This window comes from Falco rusticolus, chromosome 5 (assembly GCF_015220075.1).
Source record: "Falco rusticolus isolate bFalRus1 chromosome 5, bFalRus1.pri, whole genome shotgun sequence".
Classification (NCBI taxonomy): Eukaryota; Metazoa; Chordata; class Aves; order Falconiformes; family Falconidae; genus Falco; species Falco rusticolus.
Window position 1 is genome coordinate 91,662,769 of NC_051191.1, and position 22,560 is coordinate 91,685,328.

A 22,560-nucleotide genomic window follows, 5' to 3' on the forward strand; every position below is an offset into this window, starting at 1 on the left:
TCAGTGGCATGCGACAGCTCACACTCCTGCACCAAGGTACCCAAGAGGAAAGGAGCTGAAGCCGGTATGAAAAAGACCAGGAGCAATTTTTATCTTGGATGACAAACGTAGAAAAGTCAGAAGGTGGCTCCCATCCAATCCAGTACAGTGCCTGCCTTGAGTGTGTTACAATCATCTGGTATCAGCTGAGAGACACAAGTGCCGACTGGAGGGCAGCAGAGAGATAAGGCAACATACAGAAGGTGGAGGATCTGGAAGGAGGCTTACTCCATTCCCCTCCTGGCGGGTCTCTGACCCTGTGCTTTCTCTTTCCCCCTCCTCACGTTGAAAAAAGTTGTACTTCAACACAGCAAACTTGGCAGGTGATGCTTTGCTTCTGGAGTGTTAAATCAACTCCTATGAATGCACAGGTGGTACAATCTGAAAAACAGAAAAGTGCTTGTTTTGATTAATTTTTATGTTTGCCTTTACTGTGGGATGTAATGCTGCCACCCCACTTCACCTCCTAGTCCAAGTGTGGGATTCTCTACCTAGTACAGCCTTACCTTTTGGCTGCTACTCTGCTTTTTTTAGCTTTTCTTTTCGTGGCACAATTGCTCTGCGAATGTAAGGCAACACCAATAATAAGGTGAGGAACAACACATGGCCAAAGAAATAAATAGACCTGTACACCTGTAAAGAGAAAGGCAGGATTAAGGATCAGCAAGCAGCTGATGGAGGGAGGGAAAGGGGTGGTTGTGGGGGTTCTGTTTGTGGTTACTAAATACCTTCATCCATTTGTCCCAGGTGAAAAGGCAAAATGGCACCAGAGAGTAACCCATAAACATCCAGTGGTTAGCCTGCTGCAGCACGTAGAAGAGGGGCTGCAAGGCAGTGATGGAGGCTAGAGTGCTTAGGAGGGGACTGTCCCGGACAAGGTTTATGACCTAATTTAAAGGAAAAAGCACAGTTCTCATCAGCTGCGTGTTCTGTGGCTACATGTGCAGGCTCTGGGGCCAAAACTATCTATCTAGCTGTGTAAAATGAATTTTGTTAGAGCAGTTAACTCCTTTTTTAGACTAAGTCCCCTAACCTGCACCAAGTTGGTTTTTTTTATTTAAACTGACAGTTTAAATATGGACTATTGTTCTCTGTACTGGGAGATTTAGCGGAGGTGTTCATCTCATGTGCTTGTCTTCCAGCCTTTCCCCTGCCACACACTGAAGTTGCACTCATGTGCCAAGTTCTCCCCGTCTCTTCCCATTGGCTTCTGCAATAAATTTATGGCTTGTCCACGCAGAAGCGAGCAACCTACTGCACTCTTGAGAACAGAGCTGTATCATGTTTGAAAACCAGTTCCAAAGTGAGCAGCCATTTTTCATATTTAATCCAAGTAAAGCCTTCAGCGTGGCTGTTTCCAGTCTTGCAGGGAAAGGCTAATGCAGGCTGGTAGGTCAGACAAAACGCACCTGTCTTTCAACGATGACTATAAGCAGCTCCATCTGAAAGCACACCAGGTAGCCAGAGTGCAGCCCGTGCCAAACAGCCAGGAATAACAGGGCCAGCGCCTGTGACAGCAGTTTGTTACCCAGGAACTTCAGGCGCTTGAAGATGTAGCTAGAGCAGAAAAGAAACAAACTCAAGAATGCTTCTGCTTTATTGTGTCCTCCCCTCTCCATGTCAGAGATGCAGGGCCCAGGGGACTGTGTGCCTTTGTGCACCCTGTGGTGACAAACAGCAGGATGGTTCCCCTTCCCAGGGCAAAATGTGCATCACCCCTCGTCTTAAAGAAATCCCAGAGGGTGGGGAGAAGCAGTTCATCTGACAACACACAGAAATAATACTTCACAATTCAGCTGTGTGTCCTGGCAGGTGCCAAACCAAAGCCTGGTTCAGTCGTTGGCGCAGGAGCAGGAACCAGAGCAGTTCCGTGGCTGCTTGACCAGGCAGGCTGAGGGGCTTGCTGTAGCCCCATTCTAGCCTCTGCCCTCCTGGTGCTGTCAACTGCTCGCCTATATTAATGAGCTACTCTTTTGGACTAAACGAAAAGATCTGTCTAACCCAGTAAACTGTTTCAAATGGCACAGCAGCAAAATGTGGAAGAAAAGTCTAAGAACTGAAAACTGGCAGATTCTTCCTCTAATGCTCCCTCTCAGCCCAGGATCTTTGTTCCGTTGACACAAATGTTACCAACACATTATAGAAGCAGAATTTTGTCCTGCTCACCGGGCCACCCAAGCATTGGTGTTGATGTTGAAAGATGCAATGGTCCCTGTGAACAAAGGTGTTGTCTCATACAGCCAGACCTTCATGTTGGCACAGGCGTTCCACAAAGGCTTTCCATTCTGGTCCTTCCCATTGTACCCCAGACCAACAAGGATGCAGACACCTTCCTATGGAAAAAGATTCACAAGAAAGATGAGGAAAAAAACCATTGCCCCCTTTTTTAGGAAAGACAGAGCTGGGGAAGCTCAGACATGCGGTGTTGAGTGGAGAGTGCACCACTACAGGTGGAACAAATGGATTAAAACCTGCTTTTTAATTGCTAGCCTTTGCTAACTTAAAGCAAGCTAAACTGACCTGCACTGGTTGCCAGATATTTGGATTACTCCCATTTAGCACTAAGTCCAAGAGCATACCAGGTATCTGCGAAGGTACAATCTTTGTTCATTTGTCATTTGTTTCTGGAATGACATCTAGACTCACCGTAACAAGCCAGCAAGTTACGTATTTGTAGAGTATAATTTTGCCCCAGATCAATATGTAACCACAGCGGAACCAGAAAGGCTTCTCCTGCAGAGAGAAGAGTGAAATAGAATAAAAATAAAAACCGGAGCTGAGTGGCAATAATGAGATAAGATGGATTAAATCTCTTCACTGTCTTTCGTTTTGATCTAATGTACGTGTTGGGACAGCTGTATGGACTGGACTGCTAGGCTACTGTCTTAGGCAAATTTACACCTCACTCTCCTCCCTTTGGTAGTATTTGGCTGCACTGAAATGGGTACTTTAGGGAGACTCTGGGATTCGCATAATCAGTGCGCAATTCACACCTTCATTTATTCATACTGACACAGAAACACTGATCATCTGCAGGTAGGAATTACTTGTTAGGAGTTTTCTAAGAACCTCAAAGATTCTGGTAAGCCTTGCAAGTTACTCTAGTGAAGTCCTTTGCATGTCATGGTTAAATGGAAGGTCATTAAGTCACAAATAGATACATTATGTTTCCAAAACCAGTAGCATCTAAGATTAATTCTTATTTGCCAAAGTTTTCATCTGGTTCAGTTCAGCTTAACACATTACTGGACACATCAACTGGAACCCACAGGACAGGCTGTAAAGCCAAATCAGTCATGGAAAGGCTTATCACTAGTCGCTGACTTATTTCTAAATAGAGGCAGAACTAAAAAAACCTAAATAACCCACTCTTGTAGATCCAGTGCCCACCAGAGAAGTGGAATTCTTCAGAACTGCCAAATGAATACTTACCATATAATCATCTGAGATGAGGTATTCATCAGAGACGTACAGGCTTGACAAGGTATAGGTTACTAGAAACAAGAGACCCAGACTCAGGCGCTTGAGAGCAGGCACAAAACTGAGAAAGGAAAAGACGAAGGTTAAAGAAAAGCCTTTGAAAGAGTCTGTCAAACTCACAATTTTTAAAACACTTCAAAAAGTGGAGAAGAGGAGGTAGGGAAGATAGCAGTAGGGAGTCACCACGTTCCGCTGCAGCAGCAGATGCCTCTGTTTGGAGGCTGGGATGCTAATGGTCTGGGGTTGGGACCGGATCTGTACTAAAGATGTCAAATGGTTGTTGGCGTTCATGCCCTGGAACAATGCTAGGGCATTAAGCAGAGAGTTATGCGCTACTTTTGAAAGACTGACTTCTATTATGAATCACTTTTGGTCACAGTACTTTAGTGTCCAGGTGAGAAGGCACTCTGCTGCAGGGAACATGTGGAGGATTCAGCATTCTGGGATCTTAGGAAGGTGAGGAGCTAAGTGGCTTTTTATTACCTATTGGGTCTCTGGCCTTGAACGTCAGTCATCTCACCCCTTGCCAGTTTCTGATAGTCTGTCATGGAGAACTGAGGCCCCACCATGAAGGCACCATAGAAATAAGAGAATCCTGAGACCTCCAGCAAGGTAGGAACTCCCCGGACAGCAAATCGCCGCTGCTCAGGGGTCAGGAACTCCTGCACCAAAGGGAGTGGCGTTAGCATCATCCTAGGGGATCTCACACTAGCTCTGGACGTTACGTTCTCAGCCCTAATGGTCTCAGTTTGTGCTCTCCATGTATACAGGACCTTCTACTTTGTACTTCACATCCATTCCCCTCCCCAGCCCCCTCTGTCCACACCCCTTCCAAACAGCAGCAAGATCCAATGGTGGAGACCAGTTGCACTGATCTCTTTTCCCAAATAAGCTCAAAACATGGACAGGATCTATTGACACGCACCCCCACCAGCGTAGTAGGTGTAGTGAAAGCCCTGCATCTGACCTATTCCCGTCCCTGACTACAGTCGCATGTATGCTTCCGAGGCCTTATCATCCTACAATTCCTACTTCTTGATGCAACAATTCACTGTCTTTAAATACTTGAAACTTCAGCATAGGAAATTTCAGCTCAGCCTTGTTTTCTCGCAGTCAGCAGTGATTCTGTGGGTGCTAAAGACTCGGGCTGGCCCCAAACAGGAGACAGGGAAGGCAGGTACTTGAAGCAGGATTAAGAGGCTGCAGCAAGTATTCTGCTCTCTCCCACACGTTATGCTGTGCAACTTCTCTCGCTGTTTCATCTGCTCTAAAACCAGGGCCCTAACAAACAGTAAAGGGCAATGATTCACAAGGATATGGTGTGACTAAACGAAGGGAAGGAAGATGGGAACTGAGATCCAGTGCTGACGGTCTGGAAGTGAAAGGTATGCTACTCACAAGACACAGAGTGTTGGGGATTAGGGATCTAAAGCAGCAGACTTGGGGGAAGGAGATGATAGGGAATTTGGAAGGGGCAGAGTAATATTCTGACATGACTGAAACAACTTTTGTCCAACTCTAATCACTACTGTCTCTGTTTCAAACAATTTCTTTCGACTCCAGAATTCAGCGCCCTCCTTCAGGCACTCACAGAAGTCCCCCTCTCAGCTACAGCTTTTACCAAACAATGAATGCAGCTTGCTAACCCGCATCCTTCGAGCTTGATTTTCTGACCTCTAGCTCACAGTAATGGCTTGGAATAGGGAAGGAGGAACGAAGGAGAAACAGTGTCTTACTCACCAGATCTTTTCCTCCATCATAGTAATCGATGGCCAGACCTAGAGGTAAGAAACAACTGGCTTCAGACTGTTGGGATGGACTGGTTGGGCTGAACAAGCAAGCAGTCCTCTCTTCCCAGAGGCATGGCTTGCAGTGCAAGAGATAGGAGGGAGGTGTCACTCACCGATCAACTTGAGCGTCAAGACACAATGTGGCATTGTCCACTTGATGTCATAATGTTCTGTGGCTGTGAAGTAATACCCGGCCATAAGGTATGTCTGAAAGAAACCATTGTTTGGGTTATTCAAACTAATTCCTCCAGCTGGTTTTGATCTGTCTCCACTTCTCCACCCACAGTTGCTACTGGGAAGTGCAAAACTGAACAGAGGACTCCTTTCTACCAACCGAGGCAGTAAGAAAGAGAATTTTACCATCTGAAAGAAGAACGTGGTGAAGACGGCAGTGATTGTGCGACCCATTAGTCTCAGTATGAGGAACTGGATTAGGACACATAGCAGGGAGTGAAAGAACTGCATCCCTGTGGGACGGGAAAGAGAGAGAGAAATGAAGTAGAAATTACATTTTCCCACTACAGGTCTCCTCCCAAACTGCAGCATGCCCTGGGCCAGGCAGCGCTCTCCTCCCAAACTCATCTTACCAAAATTGAAGTAAGCAATTGAGAGTCCTGTGAACACATTGTAGAGATGAATGAGGTAGGTCTCCTTCTGGAAGAGGAAATAGCGCTGGAACAAGGCAAAAGGATATCCTGAGCAGAGGAGAGAAAAAAAAAGATGGAAGAGTTGTAAACCAGTGTAGACAAGCATTTGTAATGGTCCAGATGACAGCTTTCCTGAACATGCTATTAGGAACTTTGTACTTTGCACAGATACATCATCAACACAGGTCACAGCGTATGTTCCTGATACTGTATTTCCATCTCGGGAATAGATGCCAGATGAATTACTCTGTAATATCATACAGAAGAAAAGGAACATAATTATATCAAAGTTGACACTGAAGTGCAAGAAATTTCAGCATTACCTTTTCTGGCCTCATTCAATACATGAGATGGATAATGCTGAAATACATGAATCAAACTTTAGCCTCTGACTCATTTCCAGATTCTGTGACAAATACAGTGAACGTGGCAAGAAGCTAGATTAAAAAAAAAAAAAAAAGGAGGGGGGGAGGGGGGAAATTTTATGGTTAATACCACTACTTTGTCCTAAACAATTCAGTCTACACTCCCACCCCACTAAGTTCTTACAAGACGATGAACAGCTTTAATCCCACAGTTCCTCAAGTGACCTCCAGCAGAACACACTTTCTTTTCTAACTCTCCAACTTCAGATTTGCATCTCATTTGTGAGCTACTGGGCACACAAAGCCATAACTAAAATTCACTGGGACTACACATGCAATATTTGTGAAAAGAAAAAAAAAAAAAAAATCAAAGTCAGAAGCACTTCCTCTGGAACAGCTCAGATAAGTGGAAGGAGTGTCTTGCATTTTCTGTGTGTTAGCTCCTAGTCTAATTTAGGAATGCCTCCAGATTATTCACCTGTGGCTCTAGCGAGAAGCAAACATTACTGAAGCACTCTGGTAGTACGGTGAGAGCTGCCACACAGAAACCCCTGAGTAAACTACACGCTCTTGTCTAGGTGAGGTTCACATAGCATGCAACGAAATTGCCACATATCAGACAGTAATTGTATTACGTTTTAATACATATTGACACAGCAAGCATTGTCCATCTTGTGAGTAGTATGTGAAGTCTGTTCATGCAATTAGTGTGAGAATGCGTACAACAAGCTTAACTGAGATAGCAAAAGCGATTTTAATTCTGGCATTTTGTAACTTATGACTTTATTTTGCAAGCTGTGTTCTTTTATCCTGATTAAAACCAAAACAAACAAATCTCTTCTAGGGGGAAAAAAAAAAAAAAAAGGGAAATACATCATGTACCACAATACTGGCATCCACACCACCTGTGAGCCTAGCTGAATCCGTGGCGGTCGGTAGTCAGGTCCCTGCTGCTTGCACTAATGGAGTAACAGCAGCAGCAGGTAGTCATGCGTTACACAGAGCAGTAATTAAAGGTGATGAAACGTGTATTTTGCCAAGAAGTGTTTGATGGGTGGAAGGTTTCCATCAAGCAAGGCCAGACCTAGTGGCTGCTCAAGAGGCGAGAAACTCTGTCACGTTATGTAAAATGCAACACGCCTGGTGCTGCGGCGGTGCGAACAGGCTGGGGTGTGACTGGAGCTGTTCGAGGGTCCCCTCCGTCCCCAACATCCCAGTCTGGAACTTCTGGGGTAACTTCTAGACCCAGGACGGCAGCACGCCCTGCTGAGCCCAGAGGTGTGCCTGCTGCTGCCTGGAACCCATTTCCCCAGACTCTTGCCACCCTTCTTTCAGTCTCCCTGCGTCCTTGATCCTGTTCCTTCCTCCCTTTGTGTCCCGTGCCGGTTTCCACGCCAGAGGGAGCTTTCTCAACGCAAGCACCTGGCCAGCCCCACATGCCATGGCCCCTCAGCCGCCGAGCCTGGTAACCCCGCCGCTGCCCACCCACCCTCCCACCGCAGCGGCCGGGTGCCCCCGCACATGCTCCTGCCCCTCAGCCCTGTGCGCAATGCTGTCCCCTCACCCGCTGCCTCCCCAGCACCAGCCGAGGGGGAAAGGAACCGGCAAGGACAGCCCGCCGCACCGGCTCCCAGGGGATGCAGGAGTGACTCAAGGGGTTAGAGCAATTCACGGCACTTAAAAAAACCCCACAAACCCACCAAAGCCATAGTATCGTCTACCAGCCTTCTACTCGGACATAGGCAGGGATTCTTTTTTCATGTGCCAATTTTCCTGCTGAAGTTTAATAAAGACATTAATATATATACATATTAACATATAATTGGCTTTGTGACATGGAAACTGGTAAAAAAAAAATATCTAAAGTGTTACCATCCATTTAGATCAAAAGTTAAAGTACTGAGGTTTGCTGTAGAAAGCTGTTTCCCCCTTTTGAGCAAGGGGAGAAAAATCAGGTCAGAAATACATGTAAAGCAGTTTATTGCTGTTCATTGACACACATGGTCTTAAACCCACGTTTTCAAGGGTTTCCTGCTCTCAAAAATCAATATAATCTTGCAAAACATTATGTTTTTATCAGGGGAAAAAATATCTGGTTTTTTGGCTCTAGCCATTTCTGCAGACAGAATTAAATTATGCCTGGATACTATAATGTACCTTAAATTTCTAAACCCCAGAAATTTTAGCTATTTTCTCCCATCCCCAGCCAGCGTTCCTACTCTTTCAAAGCCCTGCCTCACCTGCCAGGCACGCTCCTTTTTGGCTCTACATGGGCAATCCTACCGTGGCTTGGCTAACGCTGCTCTGAAGGAAAAAGCATTACAAGCCCTTGCAGACAGAGAATATATTTTTAGAAAGCCACAGACTTAAATACTGGTCTTGCACTACGCGAGTGCTGTTCCAGTTCAAAAGTCACAACATCAGCCTAAATCCTGATAGCTGGAGCAACCTGCTAGTACTCTGGACTGCAATCTGCTTACAGCTCTGCTGCACACCCGCTGATCTGTTTTACAGCTGGGCCAGCCCCACACTGCAGATACAAACGTTAACCCCAAATGGCAGCAGGTGCCATGTATCAGCAGCGGGCTGCACACTTCCGAACACTCATAAACCACCTATTAAATAACGAGCCATTCCCACCGAGAACAACGGCAGTACTCCCGCCCCACAATGGTGCTCTTGAAGCAGCTTGAATTAGGGCAGCAAAAGCAGGAGAGCGCTTTTGGAAGTTGTCGTTGCCTCCTGGCAAGCCCGCTGGCACATTTAGGATGGCGGCGGCACACCACCGCACTGCTCGGCCATCGCCATTCAGCAGCAAGAGACTCGGAGCCCCTGCTCCCTGCTGCGGAGGGACCCTGCACGGCAGCTCCCGGCTGCTGAACCCCCCTTCCGCAGCTCCCTCAGGCAGCAAACCGGCTGGAACGCCCCTAGAGAAAACAGAAGGTGACCCCCTGATCCGAAGTAATTCTCCTTCTCTATGCACCATGGGCTTGAAAAGCAGCCTGCATACAGAGTTGATTCTTGCCTCTAGACAGACTTTCTATAGAAGGGAATTAGTAACTGATATAAAAGGGATAAACTAGCTGAGACGTGCTGCTGCTGATAAATTCCTTCCTTTTTTTTTTAACCTCACAGGAACAAGAGGATGATCTCTGGTTAAGACAACCCCAGTGCTGGAAGGAAAGGACAAGGTCAGCTTCTTGGTCAGAGCCATTTAGGAGAGTAATGGACCACTGCACAATGCCCAGGTTGACCACAGATACAGGAATCTAACCAAGCAAAAGACGTAAATGATCAAAAGTCTGGATTAGGCAGGAGGAAAGTTCTAATTCTGAGCAAAAATAGCACTGTCAAGTTTGCCATCTTCTGGAATGGGTGGTGAAGATGCCTGTCTTTTCCCAGAGATAAAGCTGCAAATAAGAACACCAGAAACATTCTTTTCATCTCTGCTCCCATTATTTCCCCTTTCATATGCAGTAGCTCTGTTTCATCTTCAAGAGCGCCGATCACACTATTTTTCCTCTTCTCCCTTTTACTGATCAGTTAACTCCACCTTTGTTAACATCTAGCAGATCAACTGACTTCATTTTCTTGTAAGAGTGCTAAATCTAAAAGGAAAGGGACAACAGGAAAAAGACATGTTAAAATATAAGCCTTACCTAATACTCTGACTTCAAAAGTATTCCCTTTCTCCCTATAATACTGCAAAAGTCCCACACCTTGTTCAACACTGGGCGCATATACATGAGTACTCTAATTCAGCCCAGGAGTGTACTTTTAAAGTGCACTGATGGTGCTTTAGCTTGCATAGCAAGACTGCTGCCAAGCACGTGAACAGGACCCTTTTCAGGTGAAACTGAACTGAAAATGCTCTGCCAGGCGCTCGGTCTGTACGGCCAGACTGAAGCAAATCCAGTGTAAGTGCTCCAAAGCTGTCAGGTGCTGCACACAGACAAGCCTGCTCTACAGATCTGCTCCTACTGCACCGTTTACTGCTGGTATAGGCACAGTGTGTAGCACTACGCAGCACCCTCTTCTATTTTTTATTCTAGTTATTTAAGGAATAAGACATGTTTGAAGTTAAGAGTCCAAACATCAAGAGTGCTCTGTGACAGGACAGTGCTGCCTCTTAAAATTTCTCCCATCTCTTACCAGTTACGCCCAGCTGTTTGCCTCCCTTCAGTAAGCTCCCACCCAGCTGACCCACAGGGAACTTGGTTTGGGATAAGCCATCAGCTACGGGTGACCGCAGGGAGAAGTCCACTTAGCATAAAAACCTTCAGGATGCAGACAGCAGGAATAAGCAGAGGATGTAAAAGAATTAGTGAGAGGTAGAAGAGGAGATAAAACCACTTGCCAGCAAAGCAGCTGGTTTCTGGCACCCGTTCAGTAGGAACGCGTAACTCCCTGCAGCCACGGCCACGTCTGTAGGTGAGGGAACGCTTCCCGGTGCTTTTCCTGGCAGGTCTGGGCAGAGCAGCAAGGTCAGCTCTGGCTCCAGGCTGTAAGCACTCTGTTGGCCCCTCTCTACCATGCAGCAGAGCACACCAGGTAGCTGGCCAGCCACTGTGGAACAGCACGGCCAGGTAAGTGTCTTTAATTATTTGGGATCATACAGCCACACAAAAGGTCAACCTAAAGTCTTAAATATATAGTGCCAGGAGGCCTCCTGTATCCTGGCTTATGCTTTGAGTGGTGACAGCAGGAAAGAAATCTGTCTCCCATCATGGGAGGACAAGAGCAGCAGGACAGAAAACCCCTCCTCTCCTTTGCACCACCGGAGGGGCTCCCCAGCTCCCTCCGCCACGGGGCCAGGACAGCGCTGGTTCAGGCTGCTTTCTCCGGCAGCTGGAAGGTAACTGTAGGTATGGAGCCAAGGCCACCAGTGTCTTCCATGTGGACCTAAAGACAGAGCTTCTCCGGGAGGAAGAGGGAGCCCTGGACCTACTGAAGAATGCCAGGTAGAGTACACCTCTCCAAAGACATTTTCGTATGATTGACAGACCTAAGTCACACCACAGTTTTTTTAAAATGACAGGGTCCAGATCTGTGCTAGCTGCTGTTGCTAATACCGCCAAACTGCAGCCTCATTTCTTCAAAGGTTGTTTAGGCAAATTTCCACATATGGGAACGTTGAAGTAAGTTTTTTATCTTGTACAATATGAGTAACGGACTCTTATTCTCATATTCTTTGCTTGAAAATTGCAGGATGTATAGAAGGTGTCTCCGATTTAAATACAAAGCTGTAATTAAAATCCTGTAACTTGCTCAGCAACGTGCTGTTACAATCTCCGCTTGCTCACTGAGAAAGCGCGGCACCCTGTAGGACTACTCCAATTTCTGTTCTTGGTTGCTCTTCTTTCCTCCTTTCTCCTCTCGTTTTCCCCTATACTACTTTTTTTTTTTTCTTCAGTAGTGGCAGAATGTCAACAGTTTTAAATTACTTCTTTTGGCTATTTCAGATCATGACTAAGTGAACACACTTACTCTGCATCAAGAAGAGTCCATTCAGACTACTTTTTCAACAATAATACAGCTTTCTCTGGAAATTAACGTAAGAAGTTACAAAGTCTTTTGCGATTCTTCCTCTTTTTCAGAAGGCTATTTTTACCACTTTCTGGTGATCTCCTGAACAGCAAAACCCTAGAAACAGTTGTCACAGTAGAACTGCACAGTCTAGATGGTAAACTGCAACACAGAGGGAGAACTAAGCAACAACTTTTTAATCCATTTTTGGAACAGAGTACCGCGCTTCATCCACATGGTCTTGTTCTGAAATAATTCAGCAGCATTAGATGCAGCCAACAAAAACAGTTTTTGTCCTGAATCTATTCCAATGCCTGAAATGTAGGAAGGGAAGGAAAAGCCAAACCTTCCCTGTCCCAGTGCCATTTCCAGCTTTTAGAAATGCCTTTCAGTTATACTCCATGCCACCCCAGGCAGTGGTCATCAGTGCTAGTTGCATTACCAACCAGCTTAAGGCTTTCAGTCACATTAAAAGGATTGTAAGCTAAGCTGCAATTAAATAACAGAATCATAGGATGGTTTGGGTTGGAAGAGACATTAAAGATCCTCTACTTCCAACCCCTGTCACAGGCAGGGACACCCCCCACCAGCCCAGGTCGCTCCCAGCCCCGTCCAACCTGGCCCTGAGCCCTGCCAGGGATGGGGCACCCACAGCTGCTCTGGGCAGCCTGGGCCAGTGTCTCACCACCTTCACAGTGAAGAATTTATTCCTGATACCTAATCTAAATCTCCCTTCTTTTAGTTTAAACCTCCTGGTCCTATTGCTACATGCCCTTGTAAAAAGCCCCTCTCCAGCTTTCTTGCTGGCTCTTTCAGGCACTGGAAGGTGCCCCAAGGTCTTCTGGAGCCTTCTCCGGGCTGAACACCCCCAGCGCTCAGCCTGTCTGCAGAGCAGAGGACTCCAGCCCCCTGAGCATCCTCGTGGCCTCCTCTGGACCCGCTCCGATGGGTCCTTATACTGGGTGCCCCGAGCTGGAGGCAGTGCTGCAGGGGGTCTCACCCGAGCGGGACAGAGGGGCAGAGCCCCCTCCCTCGACCACGCTGCTGGGGATGCAGCCCAGGGCTCGGGGGGCTTTCTGGGCTGCGAGTGTGCATTGCTGGGCCATGCTGAACATTTCTTTGCTGCTGCTGGGTTAAGGAACTCCTCCCACTCTCCTCTCTCACTGCTCTAGGGTGGTGCTTGGCTCTTCCTTTTAACATAATGGTATAATGCTTTACTACCTATACATTAAGCAGGAAAGTCAGAGTAAATCCCCTCTGCCTGAGTGGCTCCATCTACACAACCTGCAAGAGCACCAAGCAACAGGCAAGACTGTTTTGCATGCCTTTGAGCTGACTTTACGCCTTCAGTTGCACATAATTAAGAGATACTGAGCTAGGGAGAAAGGGCTGGGAAATGTGCAGCTCCAGCCTCCTGGTTTGGTAACACATTTCAGGTATGCAGGGGAAATAGATGCAAGTGGGTTCCCAGTCCCCGATTCCCAGAATTTTAACACAAATTATAAAGATCCTTTAAGACTTTACACAAAATAGTGAGTGGCCTAACTCAGGAAGGGACACTGCCTTGTCTCGGTGGCTTAGTGACAATACTGTAAGTGAACTATTTGTAATGACACACACAAATCTCACACTTAACGAATCTACTGGCTGCAATGGGCACCTCTTACCATTAAGATGATAATTATCTGCTGTTCATTTCAAAGAAGTGGTTTTGCTCACCCATAAGGCACCAAGCAGCAACTAGCCCTTCCAATGTCATGTTCTAGCCTACCACTAGTAAGAAGGAACTCTGAGAGTACATTCTGGGTGCATTCAGCAATGGCATTGCCCTACTGCAGACGCCTGCCTCCACATACACTTTCTAACACCTTTTCTGCATCAGCACTTGTCAGACTAGTTCCTTGGTTGGTTCAGTTAACTAAGCTGGTAGTAAACTATCAGCTTTTTCTGGTTTACGTTTCTGCCAGGCAAGTCAATTCAACCAGACTGCAATTAAAGTCCCAGAGGCAGACGTGGGAGAAAAGAACACAGGACTTTTCCCATTCAGCTGTGGGAGCTGCTAGATTAATTCACACTGACTTATGTGTGTGCCCTGTATATGTTTCCCATTACTTAACTTTTTTTCTTTATAGAAGTTTGGTTTAATTAACTTCTAAGTGAAGTTCAAAATGATACTAAGTTTAGTCCCCTGTATCTACCCTTGACGCGAAGAATGTTTTCGTTCAGTTTGACCTTACACATCATAGATTAAACCAGACAGAAATAAGACTGGTCTGGGCCACAGTTATTAAGTGACAAACTTTTCTTGCACCTCTTTTTAAAAACTATACTTCTAATTAGCCAAAGCAACTCTGACAGATCACACAACAGCAGCTGTATCATTTCAAATATACTTTTAGGTTCAGAGGAAAGCTTTTAATGCCTCTGCTAGGTGACTGCACCACCAAAAGCTTTCAAAAGCCCAAGTTTCATTGGGTGTCTGCAGAGATGTAGATAGCATGTATACAAACACTTGAATTAATGTTTTGGGAGCTATAACTTCCCCCTCAGTTGTTAGCCTGCACCATGACTCTAGCCCTGCCTTAACCATGTTACATCCGACTTTGCTCCCTCATGTCTGGATAAGCACAAGCAGTGCAGCTTTTGGAAGATGCTTCGCATCGCAGGTGGAGAACACACAACATCCCGGCTCTTCTGGCTGCTTGGCTCGCTGGCTTTGCCGGCCCTACCTGGCAGTGCCCATGATGACATGCCGCCCTTGCACAGTTCCAGGATTGCCACAGACGCTAGTAATGGCTCTTGGCAGAGACCTGCCCATGCTTGGAGACGGCAACATCCCAGAGGGGCTGAGGGGCTTCCCGAGCACACATCCCCAGCCACAGGCTACACAGGCAGCACCTGGTGCTCCCGGAGAGACAACTGCAGGCAAAGTTCCCGTGCTCAAAACACAGCTCAGGATGGGGACCAGGCCCGGGCTCGTTTCGCAGCACCCAGCAGCTGGCTCCGCAGGTCACACCAGCGGGCTCTGCCCCGCAGCCTCGGGGTGCGGGGTGCCTGACCTCCAGCCCCAGGGTGCCTGCCCCCCAACCCTGCAGGCTGACCCCCAGACCGAAGCTGCCTGCCTGCCCCGCAGCCTGTCCCCCCGGTGCCTGTCCCCCAGCCCCCCAGATGCCTGCCTGCTCCCCAGCTCCAGGGTGCTTGCCCCCCAGGCCCGGCAGCCTGCCCACTCCCCAGCCCAAGGCTGCCTGCCCCCCAGGCCCCCGGGGGGATGCCTGCCCCCCAGGGCTGCCCTCCCCGGCCGCGCCCCGGCCTCCTGCGGGGAGACCCGTTGGCCCCCGAGCACGTCCCGCCCCTCCACCGGCACGGCCGGAGGGTCGCCCAGGGCTCCCCCCGGGCAGCTGCTGCGCGCCACGTCCCGGGGACACCAGCCGGGCCCCGGGCCGGGCCGGGGGGTCGCCCACCGGCTCTGTGCACACGTGGCCTGGCCCGGCGGCGCTGCCACAGGTGCTGCTCCGCACCGGCAAGGCGCTGCCCGGCCCCGACGCGACGCGGCCCGGCCCGGCGGGGTCGCCCGGTCCCACGGCGGGCGAAGCGCCCTGTCCGGGGCGCCAGACCAGTCCGCCCCCCTCCCCGCCACCGCCGCGCCCTCTGCCCTGCCCTTACCCATCAGGATGGACACGATGAGGCGCAGCGCCTGCTCCGAGGAGCCCAGGGCCTCGGCCAGCTGGGCCAGGCCCCAGCCGGACCCCGCCACCGCCATCTTCCCCGCCGGCCACCCCGCCGGCCGGCCGCCCCTCGCACCCGGCAGCGGCACCAGCCACCGCGGCCCCCGCACCGCTCGCGGCCCCCTCCACGCCCATTGGCTGCGCCGCGCCGGCCACGCCCCCAGGACGCCTCCGATTGGGCTTCGGGTGGCAGCGGGGCGGGCCCTGCGCTCACTAAGGCAAAGGTTACCCCGCGGAGGGGGCGGTGCCGCGGGCTCTTCCCGCTGGCCAATGATTGGAGGCAGGGCTGCCGGGGGCGGGGCTCGGCGAGGGCGATGGTGGGCGGGGCCGGGAGAGGGAGGCGGAGCCCCCGCCTCCCCATTGGCTGCGGCGGGACAGGAGAGAGCCGCGGAGGGGGGGGGGGAGGCGGGGCGGAGTGGGGTTACTCGCGGGCACGAGGCGCGCGGTGAGGGCGCGTGGGGGCAACGGTCACGGGAGCGAGGCTGGGCCTGGGCCTCAGCATGGGGTGCTGCTCTGCTGGCCGGGGACAAGGCACACTACTGAGCCTCCCCGGCACTGCTGGGTCCCGCCACCCCGCTGGGCTCCTGGCAGACAGGCTGTCGGTGCTTGGCGTTTGCAGCCCACATTGACTTGTTTCCCATACCAGGCATTATGGCAGCACCATCCCTCACCGTGTCTCTGTGGCCTCCAGCTCTGTAGTCACTGACCAGCTCTGCCTACACAGCCTCCTCATAACTCATCCACTGGAGGACCTTCTAGGTGTGTCCCTTCACGCAGATGTCCATCAGTGCAACCCAGGTTCTCCTCAGCAAGTGCTTCAGGTGCGATGGACGCGATCCTCTTCCCCTTGTTTGTGTTACCATATTCCTGGTGTGTCGTTCAGGCGGGCGGCATTGCCCAGACTTAGCTGGAGGGGGAAGCACTCGCTCACACAAAGGTTTGTATGAAAAGGAGCCTTTAGAGGTCTCTGATCCAAACCCCTGCACACAAGCAGGGTTTCAAAGCTGGATCACTTTGCTCAGGGCATTGCCCAGGCAATTGCTTTACATTTCCCTTAGTGGAGTGCTTCCAGCCTCCCCGGACACCTGAGCCAGTGCTGAACCATGCTTTGGGGGAGGTGTTTTTTTCCGGATTATACTCTGAATTGCCTCTGTTGTCACATGCGCATTGCCTCGTCCTGGGAAGGGTCTGACTCCATCCTCTTTATAACTACCTTTTAGGCAGTAGCACTTTAATTAGATTCCATTTCTTGTTAAGTCTGGGAGAGGGACTGAGGGGCAACATGCCCACGTAGACCTCATTTACTTAGGAGACCAGGCTAAAAACGTTGCCTCACCTTGCCCTTCTCTTTTCACAGGCCAAACAAATCCAGATTCCTCAGTATCAATGCCCTAGTTACCTATCCAGTGGTCCTCCACTGGGCTCTGTCCATTCTGTTCACACCTCTTGCACTGGTGAGCCCGTAATGGGCACAGCATACCAAAACCAACTTTATCTGTGCCATGCAGAGGGAGATAATCACTCCTCCCCTTCTGTTGACTGTGCTGTCATTTGTGCCACCCAGCGTGCTGTTAGCTTTCACTGCCACAGAGGTGCATCACAGGCTGGTGTGCCAGGATCCCCAGGATGTTTTCTGCTGAGCTGCTCCTTAGCCCGTTGTCTCCTAGGCGGTGCTGGCACATAGGATTACTCTGCCTTAGGTGCAGCTCTGACCATGAGGTTACAGTGCGGCTGTGGAGTAGGCTCACCTGCTGGGGCAGGCCTTGGTGGGCATGGGTTTCACTTTAAATTATATGTTTTTATTTCTGTCTTCCTTTCCCTGCCCCACAGTGGCAAAAGCACAGATCCAGGCAAGGAAGAGGAAATACTCTTTCAAAGAGCAGTTTAACTGCACATTGGGCAGCACAGCAGAAGACAGAGAGAGTGCAGAGAGCAGATAAGGAATTAAAAGAAAGAAGGAATGGTTTGACAGAAACCTTACAAAGTTCAGAAAAGGAAATGCACCCGACATAATGTGTGGCTTAACGTGGGGATCAGGAAGAACTGAGCCAGTCACATCAGAGGTCCACAGTGAAACAGCAAGAAGCAATGGTCTCAAGCTGCCACAAAGGAAATGCTACCTGGACAGAAGGATGGTTCACCATAGGAGCAGGTGCTTTGACAGGCCGGGAGATCTCCAGCCCTGGAGATGTTCAGAAGATGACTGGGTAAGACCCTAAGGCTCACAGCAAGTGAGAAAAATGGAATTGAAGAGTAATTGGTGCAGTAAGGAAGCACACGAAGAAGGGGAGATCTTGGCCTTGACCTCCAGAAGTCCCCTGAAGGCAGCGTAAGGTGCAGAGTGCCAGGCCCAGACAGTTAGAAGGGGTTTAAAAACCCTCCTGGATAGCTGTCACCATCAGGCTAGACTTTACAAATACATTACAGTATTGGTTCACCCTGACTGGTCACTGCCAAACTTTTTGCGAAGTCCAAGGACTGACTGAATATCAATCTCTCATTTCCATGTTTAATTGGGTGTTTCTGGTGTTTAGGGCAGTTTCCCAAGTAAATGAAGTGCATGTGAGTGTGCTGACCCTCCATCCCTCCCCCAGTCATGTTTGACAAGGAATGGGCATCTCAAATTGCTATGCTTGTAAAAGTTTCATGAAAACAGAGAACCAGGCTGGAGACAGAGGCCTTCTAGCATCACCGCTGGAGGAATCCACTCCATAATCAAGTTTCCTCCCGTGTTTGATACAATGAAATTATCCCACAGATTTAACACTTCTGTTAAAGTCTCTATCCTGCTTGACTATGCTGTGGTCTGACAGGGGATCATTGTTAGCATTTTGTTGCAAGTCCATGAACCAGTTAAGAAAGTGATGGCAACATTCAAGTCCACTGAGGACATGTAAACAGTAAGATACAGATACAACTTCTGGCTCAGTCAGTCTCTTTTAGATAGCCAAAAATGGGAGAATATACCAGGGAAATACACCATACACTTTCCTCCTTCCTTAAACCTCCACATCTGGCTTCCCCTTCCCTCATCCTTCCCCTTCACTTCTCATCCCCTTTCTATAAAAATTTAGATCATACCTGGATTAGACTCTGTGGACAGTGGTCTTGCTTTGAAGGTCGGACTGTAACCTGGCACCAATGATGCCACTGTTGCTGTGGCCACTGGTACTCTGTTGGGATTGCCACAAAGGCTTACAGCACTGGGCTTAGCTTTCCATGTGCGCTGGTGCATCTCCTGCCCAGTAGACCCCTGTCAGACGCAGACTTCTCCTGCTTTTGAAAAGTCAAGGTGCTCCATCTGGTTTTGGAGGCCATGTTTGTAGCAGCAAATATGGCTTTGGACCGCTGTCTCTCTCAAATGGTGTCATCCTGTAGACCTCCAGCAGTCCTTCCACAGCTCTGACCTGAGGCTGCAGAAATAGGGAGAGTTAGAGGCTGTATGCTGGACAAAATTCTGGTCTAGGTCCTTTGTGTTCTGGAATAGCTCAGGAAACAAACCCATGACACATTCCTTTTGTGCAAAGATTAACTTATTTGAAATGTCGACTGTTTGTAAAATAAATTTGAAAAATCCTGTAGTATTTAAATACACTTATGATCAGTTAGCTACAGGTATAGTGAAACATCATGTGTACGAACTTTTACTTCTTTCATTCTGTAATTTACTATTGTCAGAGAAGGGTTTCAGAAGCAGCATCTGCTCCTGAGGTTGCCTAACAGTTTCCATTGCCAGATTCTGTTTTCAGTTGCTTGAAATGTTGCTATATTTGACCTGTTTAGATTAAATGCTAGACAGCCACTTTGGGTCAGAGCATAGTGGCTGTTTTTGAGACTCAGATCACGATGAGTGCAGTTATTTTTCAGTATGATTATTATTTTTAATAACCAGGGCAGTGCTATGCTTGGGAGGAGGTGGTGTAACAAAAAAATCTTTATTTGAGGTCCTGGAGCTATATGGTGGTTTCATGACATTACACGGGTATTAGTGTGAAACTTGAAGTTTGCATTAGCTCAGTGTGGCAACATGGGAATGTAGCTGCTGAAGCTTCTGCAAATTCATTGTATTGACTGTATTCGAGTGGTTCTCACAGCTTTCCCACAGATCACTGCTGCCCAAGGCCCCACATCGTTCTTCAAGTCACAGGACTTTCCTCCCAGGACCATTTCCTCCGGACTGAGGAACTGAAACAGGAATCTTGTGCCCTGTCTTGCCAGTGCCTCTTCTCCCAGGCAGGCACAAGACCCTATCCTGGTTGAAGTGGCCATGGGAGAGGAGCAGGCTACTGTTCTACAGGGGCAAGGTGACCGTCTGGAGAGAGGATGGGACTGCAGTTTAGAGTGGAACACTGACTGGGAGGAGGAAAATTCTGGAAAAGCAAGAGTTAGAATAAAATTAAATCTGGCTGAAGTCTGTAGCAGAGAATCACTGTGTCAAGGAAAGAGCACAGAGCAAGGAAAGAGCACAGAGAGGGTGGAGAAAGAAATAACCACTAGCAAGAGATGGAGCATGGAGGGAAAAGGATGACTGCTTGGAATAACTTGAAAGTAAGTTTTCATTAGAAGGAAGAATAGGAGGCCTTGGGGCCAGTAGGGAAAAAAATCAGGAGCAGGTGAGTGACAAACCAGAGACAGTTGAAGAAATTGGGACTCGGTGGATGTCTGAGATGGGGAGGGAGTGGCATGCTTGAAAACAACTCACTTCTTTGGTGGTGGAATTATTGCACAAATAGATGTGATGCCAGAGCCTGTCTCAGACATCACTGGCTCCGTTCCCTGGCTCCTCTCCACAGAACTGGGGAGCTGCAGTTTGTGTCCCCTGCAGGTGACCTCGGGCACAGTGTGACCAGCACACAGGGCACTCGCTGAGACCCGTATTGTTGCTGGGAGGGGTGGGCAGGGCAGCCCCCAGGACCGGCTGCAGCAGGTGAGGGGGGCTCCGCTGTTAGCTTCAGGCTGAGGTAACAGGCTGGGGACCCCGACCCTACCTACAGGCTGAGCGGGCCATGGAGCCATGCTCATTGCGGTCCCCTGGTCCTTCTGCAGAAATGTCACGTTTCCTCCCACAGCAGCTGCTCTGCCACCACACTTGTGGTTTAAAACAAGCCAAAGTGTTGAGAAACGCTTTGCTGTAATAGGTGAACACTAAACCACTCTTCTTCAGCCGCCGTGAAGCCACCCACATGTGCGGTGGGGATGGACGTCCCGAGGAAGGTCAGGGCAGAATGCACAGCAGTTATCCTGCAGTGGGGTACCTGTAGTCAGAGCCCCTCGCCCACAGGGAAAAGGCTGTGGGCTCCTGGCTGCAGGAACACTGTGCATCACCCGCGCTCGACAGTCCCGCCTGGAGCTACACCGGGCTGGGGGGGAAGGGAGTCCAGGAGGCAGCAGGCATGCCAGTGTGGTATAGTGTATGGAGCAGAATGGTCCTGATCCCCAGGTTTTGCTGGGAGGCTGTGGGAGCTTTGCATTCATTCAGACTTGATGCTGGAGGGAGTAAAAGAGCTGAACAGACTCTGGTGAAAATCGCCCTTGTGCAGGACACAGAGGTGGAAGTCAGCAGGTTATACCGAACATTCGGATCCAGCACATGGGCGGGTTTTCCTGGGGCTGACCCAAGGCTCTGGATTTAATCCCTGGCAACAAAACCGGCCTGGGTGACAGGGGAAGGCAGGGGAGTGCGGCGTGCAAGAAACCCACCCAATCCTCTTATTCTGGTAGGATGGGAAACAGGCACATTGCTGTCAAGGTCTTGGTAGATCAAGGTTATGTCACTTGCTGCTTACACCACCTTGACTGCCTGCTGATGGATTTCACCTAGCTAATGTGATATTTTCTCTTTTGATATTTGCTCCCTTTGTTTTATGACTCAGTGTTTCCAGATGGGGAAATGTAGCTTTTCTTAAGAACTTGGGAAAAGCTTTTTTTTCCTTCCAACTTCCTGGGGGAAGACAAGCCAGTCAAACCTGTTTTAGATGGTGATTTTATGAAAGCTGGAAGACTATTGCTTCTCATAACATCTGGTGGAAAGGTTACAGCTATGCAACTCTGAGTCATCTCAAGACAAGATTTGTCTTATGCAATTTGGGAAAAGTAGTCTGTGGTCATGTAATTTAGGAATTTAAGAGAACGCATGTGCCTCTGAGGAGAATTACATTGCATTGGCAAACTTAACATTATCATTTATTAACCTTAATGGCATGATTTTGCCTCTTTTAAATTATTACTTTAATACAACTTCTGACATAGTTTCAGTGAATTGTAAAATATATTACCTAGCTGTTTCATCTTATGAATTGTAAAAACAATACAGACCTAGGCAAATGCAATCAGATGCTGTATGTGTATTCTGTGTAAACATATACATCAGTGTCATCGGTCTTCTGCAGAAATAGTTAGCATTATGCAGATATGTGCCCAGATAAAATGCAGCTACTTTCTTATTTAACTAACTTCAGCAATCTTTTTCTTAATTAATAGCTATATTTCTACAGAATTATTAATATTCACACACATACTAATTTACCACTGCTACAGACAAGTTGAGTAGGGTTTATATGAAAATATACAATTTCCTTGTGATGAAATGACGTGTATTATATCAGCCCACACTCATTTTACTTCTGCCATGCCCATTTTAGAATATGATTGTGACTTCAGTAGTCACTGGCAGGGTCTTTGGTTTGCCCAGTTTGGAGGAGAAGACATCTCCACATGATTTGTTGTGTATCTTTCATCACTCTTTTCCTGGTTTTCAAAATTCTGGTTAGAAACATCAAGCTGTTATCCCAAGAGACATCAGAAGTTGAATGTCATGCTGTTTTCTTTCACTGTCCATTCTCAGTTTGACAAAGAAAACAGACTAGGCATGTTCTTCAAGTAGAACCTTTATCCTGACTACAATGAAGTCAGCGATGATTCATCTGTAGGTGTTTCTCTCCCTTGACAGTATAAAGGAGGCTTTCAGCTGGGCTTTGCTAACACACTT

The 22,560-nt window shown here is 48.6% G+C and overlaps 1 protein-coding gene across 1 annotated transcript; it reads right to left on the minus strand.

Annotated features, from left to right (window-relative positions):
- Positions 1–67: 67 nt before the first annotated feature.
- On the minus strand, positions 68–15,684 carry LPCAT3 (lysophosphatidylcholine acyltransferase 3). The gene is made up of 13 exons (XM_037388251.1): positions 15,511–15,684; positions 5,897–6,004; positions 5,670–5,776; positions 5,423–5,516; positions 5,260–5,297; positions 4,003–4,181; positions 3,472–3,580; positions 2,686–2,772; positions 2,206–2,372; positions 1,449–1,596; positions 768–926; positions 546–672; positions 68–420 (listed from the first exon to the last, which is right to left on the minus strand). The coding sequence occupies exons 1-12, from the start codon at positions 15,605–15,607 to the stop codon at positions 556–558; spliced, it is 1,410 nt and encodes a 469-aa protein (XP_037244148.1). The 5' UTR covers positions 15,608–15,684; the 3' UTR covers positions 68–420; positions 546–555.
- Positions 15,685–22,560: the final 6,876 nt, after the last annotated feature.

What these genes read in the sequence shown, in the direction of transcription:
- LPCAT3 (XM_037388251.1), bottom strand. Translation starts at nt 15,607, where the DNA reads ATGGCGGTGGCGGGGTCCGGCTGGGGCCTGGCCCAGCTGGCCGAGGCC. An exon ending in AATTGCTTACTTCAATTTTG is followed by an intron (nt 5,777 to 5,896) that starts GTAAGATGAGTT and finishes CCCGTCCCACAG; the next exon opens with GGATGCAGTTCTTTCACTCC. An exon ending in ATGATGGAGGAAAAGATCTG is followed by an intron (nt 4,182 to 5,259) that starts GTGAGTAAGACA and finishes CCTTTGGTGCAG; the next exon opens with GAGTTCCTGACCCCTGAGCA.